Source organism: Pteronotus mesoamericanus, unplaced genomic scaffold (assembly GCF_021234165.1).
Source record: "Pteronotus mesoamericanus isolate MK-2021 breed Mesoamerican mustached bat unplaced genomic scaffold, CSHL_Meso_final contig_127, whole genome shotgun sequence".
Classification (NCBI taxonomy): domain Eukaryota; kingdom Metazoa; phylum Chordata; class Mammalia; order Chiroptera; family Mormoopidae; genus Pteronotus; species Pteronotus mesoamericanus.
In genome coordinates, this window is record NW_026555058.1 from 767 (window position 1) to 12886 (window position 12120).

Genomic DNA, 12120 nt, shown 5'->3' on the forward strand with positions numbered 1-12120 from the left:
CATATTTTCTTGTTTTCTTCTCTCCTTTGTGACTCCATGTGCCTATATGGAATGTAGGATTTTAACTATATTTCTCTGGTAATCATTTCACAAGATAAGTAGGTCCAGATATTATGCTGCCCACCTTATATCTACACAGTACAGAATGATGATATTTATATACAACTTAAAAGTGGATCAATAATGAAATAGACATTTCTCAAAGTTGAGATACAAATGGCCAGCACGCACCTAAAATGATGATCAACATTTGTGATGGTTAGAGAAATGTAGTCCCATCCAGTTAGTCCTGTCTCAGACACCACCAGCACACTACTTTATAATACACTGTGGTGAGGTTTCTGCTTCTGTCCTCATTTATCTCCTCTTCTTTGCTAAGAGAAGCAGAGAATAGAGGAGAGAGGGAGTGACACATGGGGCCACTAAGCAGATCATGAGGTTCTCCCTCACTTTAACCCCCAGTAAACTCCCTTGGGCATTTCTACACAAATTTTCTCCCTATCCATTTGACCATTATTAAATTATACACTTTACTAACTTTATAAAGATAAGTAGGGAACACAGTTATAGGTTAAAATGCAAGGTTGCCATGCTGAACTGCAGTTATGGAAATAAAGAAGTGATAATTTTGTATCATGACACAAGTTTTGGTGGTGTGTTATCTCTGCTATTACCTGGAGATTTGGTGCATTTTTTAATAGGCTCCTGAAAAGCATTAAGGCAAAAGTGCAAATTTGCTCATAATTATACTTTTCAGTTCTGGATCTGCTTTTTTTCCTCAGTATCTCATCAATTCCAAACACATAATTTTATTTATAAAAAGTGCTACTGTAAGAGGTACACATAAAATAAAGGCTAGTTAATGTCACCTACTAAGTATGTGTTGTAGGACTTGTAGCAGGGGGACCTCCTGCACTGGGCATTAACTTGTGGAAAATACCCTGACATATTTTAGAGGGAATGCTGTACAATGACATGAACAGTGTTGTGTCACCACTCATGTGTGAATGCATGTCTTTTCAAAATCAAGTGCTCGACTGTGTGTGATTGTGTGTATCTAGTGCAGGCCATTGGTGGCAGTGTGCGTGGCTATGTGTGACTCCTAATGTATGATTTCCAGTGACAATGAGTTACTGTGCATGGCTTCGTTTACTGTGTGGCTCTGTGAATGTGACTGTGACTGCATTGTTGTGATTGTGTGTCCCTGTGTGTGACAGTGTGTAGTTGTGTGTGTGCCTATGTGTGTTCTTGTCAAACACTAAGAGAACAAGATGGATGTTGTCCACTCTTTAAACCAGCAAATATGGTCACTCTGTGCACATTTTTTAGGGACTGAAAAGTTCAACATGGCATTTACTTATAATTGGGAGAAAGTCATGTGTTTCTTTGTAGAGGATCTTTTAATTGAACATGTGCTCTGTCTGACCACTGTGATCATGGATGAGTCCTGTTGAATACCAGGGCCAAGGCATTGGGTCCCTGGGACTGCTCTTAAAATCCAACACGATCCCAATGCAAACCCCACCCACAGTGAAGTGTGAAACCCTTGGATCCAGGAGGAAATCTTGAAGGAGTTGAAAGAGGCACATCACAGGCCTCAGGGTCTCATGTTCCCACTGTGGTGTTAGGACTGTTTCCTGCAGGAGAGAGGGGTCCCCATGTCTGGAGCATTGAACTGATAGCCCTTTCTGAGTTTCATGTGTGCCCCAAGATGACAGTTGAGGTCCACCAGCCCTGAGCCTAAACAGGCTTGTCAGCAGATAGAGGGTCCATGGGACTAGGGGCCAGGACAGGGAGGGCAGAGAAAGAGTCCAATATTGTCTGCAGCCTTGTCCAACTGAGAAATGAGCACAGAGCCACACACAGCCCAAACACCCAGCATGATGCCTATAGATCCCAGGCTCAGGGAAAAAAAGGTATACAGATACCGTGGAACAGCAGGTATAGTAAGATATGTTATCAGACTAATTTGCCAGCAGCTGAGAAGTCTGTTGAAAATTATGAAATTCTATAAGGAAACATTAATCCTTTACTTTCCTGTAAAAATCTTGTCAGCACTAAGAGTATATAAACAGTTAGAAACATGCCCTGCCTTGTGTGACTCAGTGGATTGAGTGCCAGTCTTCAAGCCAAGGAGTCACCACTTCAATTTCCAGTCCTGGCACATGCCTAGGTTGCTGGCCAATTCCCCAGTGGGGGTCATGCTGGATGCAACCACACATTGATGTTTCTATCATTCTTCCTTCCTCCCTTCCAATCTTTAAAAGCTATACTCTAGAAGAAAAAATATATATGAAACACACATAAAGTTAAACACACATCATGGTCCACAGCACACATACTCACGATCATGTAACATTGCTCGTGCACTGACACACATTAGCAGACACACTAGTGAATAAAGCAGCAGGTGCTTAGTAAGTACAAGAATAGGAGGAAATGTCTATGGGAAGGAGTTTTCTGCACAAGGACAGGAACTACAGGCTGATTCGAGAACCCTTTCCCCACACTCCCTCGGCATCTGCCCAAGACACTGGCATCAGGAATCCAGTGTCCTGACCAACCCTGGGCCTAACATCACCCCTGTCCCCTCAAGGCTGACTTTGGTGTCTGGTCTGGCACTGACTTGCCCCATGTGAATGGTACAGTAACCTAAGGCCATGTCCTTGGTGGTCATGGAGCTCAGCTGTAAGAGAAGCTGGATCTGGGACATGTCCCTGGGTCAAAATTCTGCTCTGTAAGGAGAGTTGTGGTAAACATTAACTTTGGCTCCCATGCAGCCCTCCCTGCAACCCGCTCTGGGGTTCACCAGTCCTGAGCCTGACACATGCAGGTCACTTGGAACAGGACACCTGGAGACAAGGAGGGGACTTTGAGTAAGGGGAACTTCATTTTTCAACCCCTTTGAATGCATTACCTGAAGCTGTCAAAAGTCAGTTTCTAACAAGAAGATGATCCCCAAGCATGGTGTGTCCATTATGCACTCCTGATCTTTGGGCCACACCCAGCTGACAGAGAGGGAAACACAGGCTTTCTAATAGGCTGGGCTCCCTGGGGCGCCGTTCTCATTGACATGTAGGAAGATCCTTCATCTGTGAGCTGTGGGAGACTCAGAACAGAGACTAAACCATACGTATGCACACACAGCACATAGCAAACAGTCACAAATTTATGTTCAATCAAGTTAACACATGTGCACATGCTCGTACTTGTGCGCGCGTGCACGTGGGAACACACACACACACACACACACACACACACACACACACACACTCACACACATTCTCCCAGACAACTTCTAGTATCAAAGGAAGGAAGCCTGTCCACAGATTCTTAAGGTGAAGCTGAGACCCAGATCCTCAGAGAAGCAGGATGGCTGAACCTGGACACACAGCAACATCCAGATTCCTGCTTCTATGACACATGAGTGTTGTCATGTATAACAGGACTCTACAGATATTAATAAGTTAGTGGAGAGTAAGTTAAAGGTGTTGACCTGAGGAAATTATCCTGAATTTTCTGGTAGGGACATAAATGGAATAATGTATCAGTTCAAAATGGAACTAAAGAAAATCAGACTAAAAATACCGCAGTTGTTGAAACAGATTTTGGGAAGCATGCTCTTATCCACCCAGTAATAAGGGGCAACAGTGTAATGTGTGGCAAGGAATACAGAGACCTCTAGGGTGGTAGTCCTGGGGGATGATTACATCCATCACAGAGCAAGGAGAAGAGGTGTCAGAAGGAAGGAGAGGTGTGAGGACATCGTGTTGGAGGACAGAGAGCCTGAGCTCAACACACAGGGTCCTGGACAGGCTCAGACCCCAATTTGGGGAAAATTTTCTCAACCATGACAAAGATGAGAGCACTCAGGGTGTTTCTTTGTCAAAGAAGAAAATGACACACAGGAGCGTGGTGAAGAAAAGTCCCAGGCACAGGGGGGGATCTCCTCTGCAAACAGACAGTAGCACTTCCTCCTTTGCTGTCTGCGGTGAGGATGTGGGAAATGAGAACCACGAAGAAAAAAGTGTCTCTAGATGCAGCTGGAAGCTTTGAGAGGAAATCCTTGCTCCTAAAAGGAAGTATATTCCTCCCTCACCAGTTCCACACCTGCCCCTGGGTTTATTTTCAGTGTGACCTGTGTGCCCCCTGGTGTCCCACTACATACCTGCAGCCCTGCCCCTCCTGTCTCCCACAAGTAGGTTTCTGTCTGAGCTCACCCTGACTTCCCTTCACTGTGTCTCTCGCACAGTAATACAGGGCTGTGTCCTCAGCTTTCAGGCTGCTCAGATCCATGAAGGCTGTGCTCGAGGACTTGTCTGCAGTCATGGTGACTCTGCCTTGGAATTTCTGAGCGTAGTTTGTGTTACCATTGTAAGGGTAAACCCTTCCCATCCACTCAAGCCCTTTTCCTGGGGCCTGTCGCACCCAGTGCATAACATAGTTGGTGAAGGTGTATCCAGAAACCTTGCAGGAGACCTTCACTGAGGCTCCAGGCTTCCGCACCTCAGCCCCGGACTGCACCAGCTGCACCTCAGAGTGGACGCCTGCAGCAAAGAAGGAGGAGTGAATGGAAATCATTCTCGACTCTCCCTGGTCCCCTCCTCAATCCAGGGACTTGGGATCTCCTTACCTGTAGCCACTGCCACCAAGAAGATGGCTCTCCAAATCCAGTCCATGATTAGGGGCTGTGCTGGCAGGACTTTTGTAGGGGAGGGTGTGCCTCTGGGTGATGCTCTCAGGGCACAGACAGAGTCACATTTAGCTTATTCTAAGATTTCTAATTTGCATAATTATGAAAAAGAGGACTTCACAGATAATTACTTGGCTCCCCCTGGGAGAACGTAGAGGACATAGAGATCATTCTTAGTCAGAGTCTCAGGGTCTAAATCTGAATCGCTGCTACTGGATACAAGCCCTCTGCTGAGTCCCTGAACTCTATGCTGGCATAGATCCTCCCTCTGAGGAACAAGTCTCCAAAGGACAAGCTCCTTATTGTGAACACATGTTTGAGTGACACAGAGATCATCTGGACCAGTCCAGCTTTGGTAACTGCATGTCTAATTGCTTGGCTAGCGTATCTCCAAAATTCTGCCCCTAATGAGTTAATAAAGCCATCCATGCCATCAGTTCTGTACAAGTCAGATATAACAAGCCCTAGAAATACACCATAGACTGTCGTTCTCATATCTAATCAAGTTTGGTAAATGCTCTGATGGAGTTCTGATTAAATGGGTTATTTAGTCACCTAATGTCCACTTTTATTTTATTTGGTTTTTGAGAAAAAAAAGACCCATATCCTCAGAAAAAAATCCTTCACCAGCTCTGACTACACCTTCTCCTGGGGCATCTGCCCTGAAATAATGGGTCCCCCGTGCCACCTCATGCCAACCCCAGGCCCTGCACAGGAGGATCTTCTCTGGGTTCAATGGGCACAGACCTCCCATGGATTTACATTAACTTCAGGATGCTCCCTTGGGGATGCCATGTGCTTCAACATCTCTGGACACAGCAAACTGGCTGTACTAAACCCCAGTGACTCTGCAGGGAGCCCCATAATCAGGGATCTATGAATCACAAAACACCCTCCTCCCTGGAGCTGCCAGATGAACTGACACAGACAAAATCTCTAAGTCTTGAAGTTCTCGGTGTATTTGGGGACCTCTGATGTCTCCCAGTTACTCTACTTAGAGGTCCTATGTGAGGATCCCAGCATGTGAACCTGATTTCATTGCATATCTACTGCTCTATAAGTCACACACACACACACACACACACACACACACACACTCCAGGTCTCTTTTCTCCCCTGTTCCTACCACATGAGCTGGGCTTCCACATGGATTCTAGGCCTGGGTCTGACTCCCTCAGTGAGTGAGGGATGGACTGTGATGTGAGGGACACCTTTTTTTTTCTTTTCTGGATGTTCCATTCTTTTGATTATCTTCCCTTCTACCACTTGTTTTATGGACTTCAGACCACAGTATCTGATATGGAGACAGACTTACTGCTCAGTGATCCACAGCTGCATATTTCAATCTCTGCAGGAACCAGTGTCTCCTCCTGCAGCTGGGTCTCAGGTTTGACCCTCATGGATATTCCTGCACTGACCAAGGCCTCAGGGTCAGAACCCAGGCACCTCTGTTCATTACTCAGTCTTTTTTTCAAAGGTGGTCTTCTCTAGGGTCAGTATGAAGGAGTTTTGTTGGTGTTCCTTATGTGGACTCCATGTCCTCAAATCCCACATCCCAGCAGGCACTGAGTTCTCTCTTAGTTGGCCAGACATACAAGAGCATTTTTTTCTTCTGTTTGGGGAACATCACAGGTGGCTCCTTACTTTCAGAACACTGAGAGAGTCCCCACTGTCCAGAGGACTTTGGGCCTGTGCTGCATTTATCAAGCATGTGTTAATTTTGTTGCCAGCACAAAATGTTTTTTTTTCCCCTAGTGTATATTTATCTTCCATGTTCATATTTTTTTTATTATTATTATAGTGTATTATCACCTTTGGGACCTGCATCAAGCAAAAAAACCTTTCTGAGCAAATGTTCACCATAATCTGATTAATCAAATATGTCTGTATCCTTTCAGTAAATGAACATTAAGAATATTCCCACATGAAGGTAAGTGAAAATGGGATATGTTCCAAGGTGAATGGATAAAAATATTTTGTAAGACAAACCACTGAGGACCAGTGTATTGGGGCCTGTCCTTAGCTTAGTCTGATGAAGTTGCCTCAGTGACCTCTCGTGTCATGTGGTTTTCTTTATTCTGTCTTCATCAATCTCCTTTGAGTCTTCTCTAGTATCCACTACTGTCAATGGGCCTCACATGCCTATGGCACAGGGAAAGTAAAGGAACAGTGTGCAAAGTCTAACATGGCATTAACTACTGAGAGCCTCCATTTTGTTTGCCAAGTTCCCAGTCGTGTTTCATGTTAACATTTGTGTAGGCTCTGATGAGGAAATTTGGGCAAACCTGTGTACTGTGTGCTTCACGATAGAATTGGCCATGTTCCTCCAGAGAAGGAGAACAAAAACATGCATATTTACCCTTATATTTATAAGGAATTGATGCTTACTTTATGGACAGCAAGACATCCCAAAGTACCATGAGCTGCATTTGCTTGCCACAGATCCAGAAGATCTGTTGTTGCAAGTCAACATGGTCTGAAGGCTGAGAACCAAGTTGACCAGGGCCGGTAAAGACGGCTGTCCTAACCACAGAAACCAGCCCACAGGTGGGAATGGCTTAATTCTCCACCCTCTCTGTTTGTCCAGTCAGTCCCTCAGTGGAGTGGAGTGTGTACACCCAAATTGGGGAAACATTTTTTTTTCTTGAGCCACCAATTTAAAGGAAATTTCACCGGTAAACACATTATGGACAAGACTGAGGGATACCTTTCAGCCCACAGTTTTGGCAAAAGTACAAAATTGCTCATAAGTACATTTTTATGCTATAGATCTACATGCGTATTCTCTGTATGACATCGACTCCAAACACAATTATATTTATAATCATTGTTACTGTAGGAGGTAAACATATAAATGCTAGTTAAGGTCATCAATTAAGTACAAGTTGTAGCAATTCTAGCATGAGAACCATCTGCCCTAGGCATTTTAAGGATGGGGATTAATGTGGAAAACACAGTGACAACTTTTAGAGGAAATAGTGTGAAACACTATTGTGGACATGGAGTCCACATAAGGAACATCAACAAAACTCCTTCATACTGACCCTAGAGAAGACCACCTTTGAAAAAGAGACTAAGTAATGTGAAGACTTTCATATCACAGCTCAAGTGTTGTGTCTTTTTCAAAAACACAAGTAAGACTGCGTGCAATAGTGTGTATATGTGCTCAAGAGAGTATGTGAGCATGTATGGCAATGTGTGATTCTGCATGTGTGACTGTGTGTGCCAGTGTGTACTGTATATGACTGTGTGGCTGTGTGTCTTGGCTGTGCTCTATGGGGACAGTGGGATAATTGTGAGTGGCCAGCCTACCTGTTTTTCATGGACTGTTATTTATTGAGGCCTCCCATGGGTTCCTCCATCACGGTGACTTGCACCAGGGCCTTGGAGATGTGTCATTGTAATTGATACCATAACAACTCTGATAAAGTATTTAAAGACAGGCCACACACACAGAGAATATACATTCAAATTGCATATTTGGTAAAGGGTCGCTGTCTTGACCACAGAATAAACTTACTCAAAGAGAAGAAACAACAATCAAAGTAAACTTAAGCCTGCCATCAAAATATACACTTGCTCAAATGATGCAGCCACTTGGAAAGCAGTGTGGCATTTCCCCACAGCATGAAAACAGAAGCCCCACATAACGACCAACCCAGCATCCAGAGCTCTCTTCTAATGGAATACATTGGTGTCTGGAAGAGAGAGATCCTTCATCATTGTGACTTTACCCACCATGACGAAGGCATGGAAAACATCTGAATGCCCATCAGGGGATGTAACCATGAAGTATGTTATATACTCACAATGCAAGCTTACTTCTCAGCCTTAAAACATCAGGAGTAACAATGTAGAGGACAGTGTAAGATGTTGGGCCATGTCCACTAAGCCCTCAGGGAGGACTAGCTCTCCGTGACCCCATAAAAGTGAGGTCTCACAATCAGTGGAGTTCATGGACACAGGGAGCAGGACGGTGGTTGCACCATGGCAGGAGGCGCTTGGGAAGCAGATGTTCCCTGGCTGGTACTTCCTGTGAGAGGCAGAGTCAGGTTGCAGGTCTTCTGTAGAGCATGAGTTTGTAATAAGCCACACTTATTTGCACCTTCAGGAATCTGTGATGGACAAATCATATGTGAAGGGTTCTGACTGTGAGAATATGACAACAGTGGTGCCATCTTAAAATGAAGCACAGTCAGCCATTCCAGAAAACCACCTGACACAACTTTCTTTGCTTACCTCTGCAGGGCTTGGACTCAGCAGAGTCTCCTTTGCAGTGGGCTCCCAACACTGCATTTCACACAACTGTTGCACAACAAGAAAGAGGCATCCTGACTATGGCGCTAAAATTTGCAGACAACTGTTAGAATTCACAGTATCATATGCAGCTAAAGACTCACTCACTGTGTTGGCAATGATAGGAGTTCCTCCCCTCTGGCCCTGTACATGCATCCTTTCCTTGTTCAAAAACTCCCCTTGCCTTCACCCCAGTCAGAGCAGTATTGGGGCTTCTACTGGAATCCTTGCATCCCAAACAGCTGTTCTTTCTCATCTCAGATAAACACTGGATACCACTCACTTCAGTATTTTATTGTTACAGTATCATTACAATAATTATAAGGAAATCTTGTTTTAAGCAACTATACAGATCAACTTTGAGGACATCGAGCAGAATGTAGTGACACTGGCACAGCCGAGCAAACACTAATGGTCCCTCTACATTGAAACTCCCAGGCAGTCCAGACAGAGCAACAGAGGACAGCACGGTGGTTTCCTGGAGCAGGTAGGAGGGTCACAGGGAGCTGTTTTCCCAGGGAAGAAGCATGTTGTTATGCAGGATGATTAGGCTCCAGATGTCTGCTGTCCATTGCTACATCTGGGGTTATCTAGCAACATGTGCTTTTGATTTGTTCCAAAGGAAGCTTTCGTGTGAAGTTCTCACAACAACAAAAACAGGGCCAACAGGGCTTCACCTCCATCATGAGGGCAGTAGGAGCTACAAAGGCTAGTCAACCCTAGTCAAAAGGTAGAGATTGTTTTTAAAGCCCCACTGTGACTGGAGATAGTCCTCTTGGAACAAAGACAGTGAGGAAGAATTCACTCCAGAAGAGATGCTAACAGTGGGCACAGCTAGACAACCAAAGTGAAGGCACACACCCTTCCTTCCCTCTCCTAGTGCAGAAAATGCATTCAAGACAAATGTGTTCAAAAGCACAGACTCCATGCTGCCAGCTGCTGGTTACAAGTTCCCTTTCTAGAAGAGAAGATGTCCATGTCCTTCAGTCAGCTCCAAGCTGCTGGGTGCTGTGGTTGAGATACATGCAGCAGCCACCAAAATACAGGACACATTCTGCCCAATTGACCCCAATCCTGCTATAGAGGCCTTGTCCTGGGTGCAGCACACCTAGCTCCCTGGATCTCTGTCTGCCCCACCCTTACATGCCTGGCAGAGTTCTCCCACCAGCAGGATAAGAGGGTCATGGAGACAGGAGTTGCCACATAATCAGATCTGACTACTGGAACTCCTTACTGTGTGTGGAGAACAGACATCTTTGTTCCTAGCAGCAGCAAATAACCTGCAGCAGAGTTTTGTTAGGAAAAGGGCTGAGAATCTGTCATCAGGTAGAGATGCAGATCTATTCCCATGGATATAATGTCATTTCCAGCAGATTGTGGTGGTACTGGAGGCCTGGATGTGGTGAAAGGCCATTGCAGGGGATAGAGGATGAGTGGAGTGTCCACTGTCATGGGGTTTTGTCCTTGTGGGAGAACCACAGATGGAGACTCCTGGAAGAGAGAGTGACTGTCAAGTCAACATCACACCTGGTGATGGACACTGTGTGTTCACAGGGGCCTGTAGGTGTTTGCTTCCCTTTGTGGAGCTGTCCATCCCTCAGGGCTCTGCTAATAATGAGGGAACCCTCAAGTCTTCACAGAGTGCACCTTCCTACCTGGAAGTGAAAGAAAGGGACAAAAAGCCAAGCCTTCCACTGCCTTCCTAGGGTGGCCCTGTGAGCACAAGGACACGCTCACTTGTAGTCTCTGACCATGTCTCACTCAATGCTGAATGATCACTGAGGCCCACCTACATTGATGGCTGGTCATTATTTTCATTGCTGAGTAGATTCCATTCATGGTCATTCAGTACTTTGCTAACTTTAAATTAGAAAGTCTTGTAGGATGTTAGTAGCTTCTACAAACACAAAGAAAGGAACTATAAATGTGTACTTATGTTTTAGTACTAACCTGGAATTTTTTCTGGATCAAAGACTCCCTGGTAACATTTTAAGTTTAATTTCATAAAGAAATATGATGCACTTTGTTAAGAGGAAGGATAGAAAAAAGAACTGTGTGAAGGATAGGTTAGTGGTCTTTAGTGATATTTCATCTGCAAACTTGTTTACTTTCTTGTACCTTGTCTGTAGTGAATATGTGAGAAGTTAGATTTTCAGAGAGGAAAGCAATGTCCCTGGATGCAGCTAAGAGCTCTGAGAAGGAATTCCTTCTTTCAAGAGGAAATGCCTTCCTTCACTATCAGGCACACACCTGCCTCCTGGACTGTTCGCTGTGATTGGTGAGACTAGAGTGCTCACTGGTGTCCTGAGAAGCCCCTGCAGCCAAACCTTCCTGTCTCCTATAAGGAGGATTGTGCCTGGGCTCATACTGACTTCCCCTCACTGTGGGTCTGGCAGAGTAATACACAGCCTTGTCCCTGGCTGTGTTAAATTTATTTGGCTCTTGGAAGTGTCTCTGGTGATGGTGAGCTGGGATTTCAGCATTGGGTTGCAGTTTGTGCTTCCACCACTATTTATAACAGTGACCCACTCTAGTGCCTTCCCTGGAGCCTGGCGGGTCCAGTGCACACCATTGATCATTAAAGAAAATCCAGAGACAGTGCAGGTGAGGGAGAGGTTCTGTGATGGCTTCACCAATCCTGGGCCCCATTCCAGCAGCTGCATCTGGGACAGGGCACCTGGGGACAAGGAACATCTGTCTGTCAGACATGTAGTCAACACACCCCCACAATGCACCCCATACATGCATACCTGACATCCGAGACACTTACCCTGAGGGGCTGTCACCAGGCGCAGGAGTAGACCCAGGACTCTCATCTTCTCCTAGAGCACAGCTCTGCCTTCTGTAGAGACTCAGTCTTGAGTGAGGAGACAGCTGTGAGCCCCCACTGACCAGGGGAGGATTTACCCTGGAGCTGGAAGTGAAATTTGCATATGAGGGTCTCTGTTGTCATATGTGGGAAGAGACTGAGATCCCTGCTGCATGCCCTCCTATATCCTGAACACACTCCTCCTTTTGGACTTGATGTTGGTCAATGATAAGAAAGCAGTTAGGTTATAACACACCTTGGAAATAGGTAAAGGGCACCTAATTTTTCTGTCTAAATATTAATGTTGATCTAGTTAAGTGAA

General features: G+C 45.2%; 1 gene segment (V, D, J or C); it reads right to left on the bottom strand.

Annotated features, from left to right (window-relative positions):
• Window positions 1-4220: 4220 nt before the first annotated feature.
• Window positions 4221-4723, bottom strand: LOC129083596 (immunoglobulin heavy variable 1-3-like; the record flags this gene model as incomplete). The annotated part of the segment is given in 2 exon segments: window positions 4221-4547; window positions 4634-4723. Coding segments are annotated over 2 exon segments (373 nt in total), but the record flags the coding sequence as incomplete, so codon positions are not given.
• Between the last annotated feature and the right edge of the window lie 7397 nt (window positions 4724-12120).